The sequence below is a fragment of the Saprolegnia parasitica genome, assembly GCF_000151545.1.
Source record: "Saprolegnia parasitica CBS 223.65 unplaced genomic scaffold supercont2.955, whole genome shotgun sequence".
NCBI classification, from domain to species: domain Eukaryota; phylum Oomycota; class Saprolegniomycetes; order Saprolegniales; family Saprolegniaceae; genus Saprolegnia; species Saprolegnia parasitica.
In genome coordinates this window covers 1-2773 of record NW_012157349.1, presented here as the reverse complement: position 1 = coordinate 2773, position 2773 = coordinate 1, and the positions used below count along the sequence as shown (strand labels likewise).

Sequence of the window (2773 nt, the reverse complement as noted above, 5' to 3'; positions counted from 1 at the left end):
CGGCCGCGCACCCGAGGCTAGCACACCCCGTCATGAGCAAGCAAAACACATGGAGTGACGTGGCATTCCGAGTGCGAAGCGGCGTGATGGCCATGGCAAGGCAGGACACAGCACAGAGGGCCCACCCCAGCACGATGCACACGCGCCGTCGACGGCAGCCGAGGGGTAGACAGTCGGCGAGAAGCCCCAGAAGAGGCGTCGCGAGCCACGGTAGCGTGCACAGCGCCAAGTACACGGAGGCAAGATGCGCGTCGTAGTCGTCTTGAAAGATGGCGGTCGGGAGCAGTGGCAGTGCACCCGTGACAAGGCCAATGCAAGCGTACTGCAACAGCAGCCCCCGGGTCGACGGGCTATGGAGCTCGGGCGGGGGGCCTGCGCGAAGCCCACTTCCAAAGTCGCTTGCGTGCGACGACACGCGGCTCTCACTGCGACTTCCGGGAGACGACTCGAGGAAGATCCATTCGTGCCGAGATGACGTTGGCGTTGGTAGCGTCCATGCGGTCTTGAAGGCCATGGCGGTGGTGGTGTGTCGTCGCTGAGAAAAAAACTCGATAGCTTCGACGGTCGAGGTCTAGTTTCGCTCGAAAAAGAGTGCAAAACGCCCAGTAACGTTAGACGTTTTGCCGTATCCAGCAAGTGCGCAGCTGCTTTCGGCCAGGTGCGTCCGGTAGGACTCTTCCATAGCTCCCTTGCAGTGATATATGGTTCTCGTGACGGTGCATTGGCGCTCGTTTGCTGTCATTCTCTCGACATGCGTGGGTGGCGACTGCAAGATTGCGGAAAAAGAAGCAATGCGTCGTTACTAACTGCCATGGAACACCCCCACCTTCGATGAGTCCCGACGGCCACAAGACTAATACGAGTCGTACCTCACCTCGTGGAAGGAAAGGGCGCGCACATAAGTGAGACACTGCGGTCCACCCTTGCCGAAGAGTCGGGTGTCAAAACGATGTCAAGCACAGTGGTCGTGCAGGTCCAATGCGCTGCTTTGCATCGCTCATGCGCTGCTTTGCATCGCTCATGCGCTGCTTTGCATCGCTCATGCGCAACAATACCCCGGTGCGTACACCGCCGCATCGGGCTCGGTGAACAGTCGGATCTTGGCGCAACCAACTCTGGTCGCACCGTCTTCGCCACACCAATAATACACAAGACGAGATGGCACTTGGCGTGAAGGGATACTTTCTGGCGGAACGCGTGAAGCCGTGTTTTTGTCCCAAGGCCAAGCAAGGGCGCCATCTTAAACCAGCTTGCCCAACCGCCAGCTCACCCAAGATGGCGGCAGCTCTACCAGCCCACTTATTATAGCAAGGTGCAACCGTCCATAGCGACTCAACCCTCTTTAGCCCACCCCCATCCCTTCTTGGGCGGCGGCGGCCTCCCAACACATACCCATTCGTCTCCCCCATGCACTTGCGTCTATCGTCGACAAGCGGGTCGAGTCGGATTAAATTAAGGTGACGACGCGTGACAGCCCGGGCCACCGGCGATGCGGAGGCACGACGTGGTCGGGAAGACGGCGAGGAGGTTGGTGACAATGACGGCCAGCAAACAAAGAGCGACGACAAGCACAAGGACGAGGCCCATGGCGCGGCTCGCGCCCCCCGAGCGCTTGAGGATCTGGACGTGGGCCTTCTGGCGCGGCAAGAGGACGAGCCAAAAGAGTGACGCGAGCTTGACAGCGTACGCAATGAGGTAGCAATATGTCATTTGCCAGCGCACCGCGCTGTCGTTGCGCTGAATGTCGTCGAGTTCGACCTCAAAAAACGCGTCGACGGTCTTGAAGAGAAAGGTGGCGACGGGCACGGCGACGTTGGCGCACGTTGTCACGAGCGCGTAGACGGCGCCTTCGTTGCCGACATCGGCGACTTCGACGATGCAGTAGGTCGTAAACAAGAAGAGAAAGGCCGTCGGAAGCTGCAGGCACGTGCGGCCGGCGAGGTAGACGTACTCGCTTTGGACAAAGCCCCAGACGGTCGGGAGTTTGCAGCTTGCGTCCACGGCCACGAGCAGCACCGTGTGCAGAATGACCGTGCGGTGCCAGTCCCAGTTGAGCGCGAACTTTCCGATAGAAAACATCGTCGCCGTGTAGAGAAGAATGCCAATGACGGTGAACGCTTGGTCGGCGACAGGTTGCACATGCAGCAGCGTCGACGCGAGCGGGCTCGAGACCGTCGTGTCAAAGGCGATGCACGCCTGGTTGAGGAGCTGGAAGGCGCAGAACTGCCACATAACCCGCAGCTGCAGGAGCTCCCAGAGGTTCTTGAGGTAGAGGCGAAAGTGCAACACCAACACCTTGTCTTCGACCATCCAAAAGGTGGCGGTCGCAATGCACACGGCGCACGGCAAGACCAGGAGGGCGTAGACGGTGTTGGGTGAAATCGCCCAGTCAAAGCTGCCGCCGTACGTGTAGTTGTTCATGCAAAACCCGACCAGAATCTGGGGCACCATACCCGAAAAGTCGCGTACAAAGTACATGGTCGTCTGCATGCGGCCGCGCTGCGCGAGGGCTTCGCGCTGAGCGTACTGGACCGCCATGGCGTCGCAGGCGGTGACGGCCATGACGTAGCCAAAGCTCGCAACCATGGAGAGCACGATGAAGAGCCCGCTGCTGGACGGCGCGTCGAGGTTCATGTACTTGGCTTGGTCGCTTTCCGAAATGTTGGCCAGTGGACGCCGCGCAATGAAGGCCGCGCCGTAGTACGGCTTGGCAAACGGCGTCAGCGCCATGACCGCGCAGCACGTCGCGCAGATGGTCCAGCCGAGAATGATG

At 60.1% G+C, this 2773-nt stretch overlaps 2 protein-coding genes across 2 annotated transcripts; both read right to left on the bottom strand.

The window, feature by feature from the left end:
* Positions 1–24: 24 nt before the first annotated feature.
* On the bottom strand, positions 25–514 carry SPRG_18072 (hypothetical protein; the record flags this gene model as incomplete). The annotated part of the gene is made up of 1 exon (XM_012357500.1): positions 25–514. A coding segment is annotated over one exon (490 nt), but the record flags the coding sequence as incomplete, so codon positions are not given.
* A 918-nt stretch (positions 515–1432) lies between these two features.
* On the bottom strand, positions 1433–2730 carry SPRG_18071 (hypothetical protein; the record flags this gene model as incomplete). Its single annotated transcript, XM_012357499.1, has 1 exon — positions 1433–2730. One exon carries the CDS (start codon positions 2728–2730, stop codon positions 1453–1455), a length of 1278 nt encoding a protein of 425 aa, XP_012212889.1. The 3' UTR covers positions 1433–1452.
* Between the last annotated feature and the right edge of the window lie 43 nt (positions 2731–2773).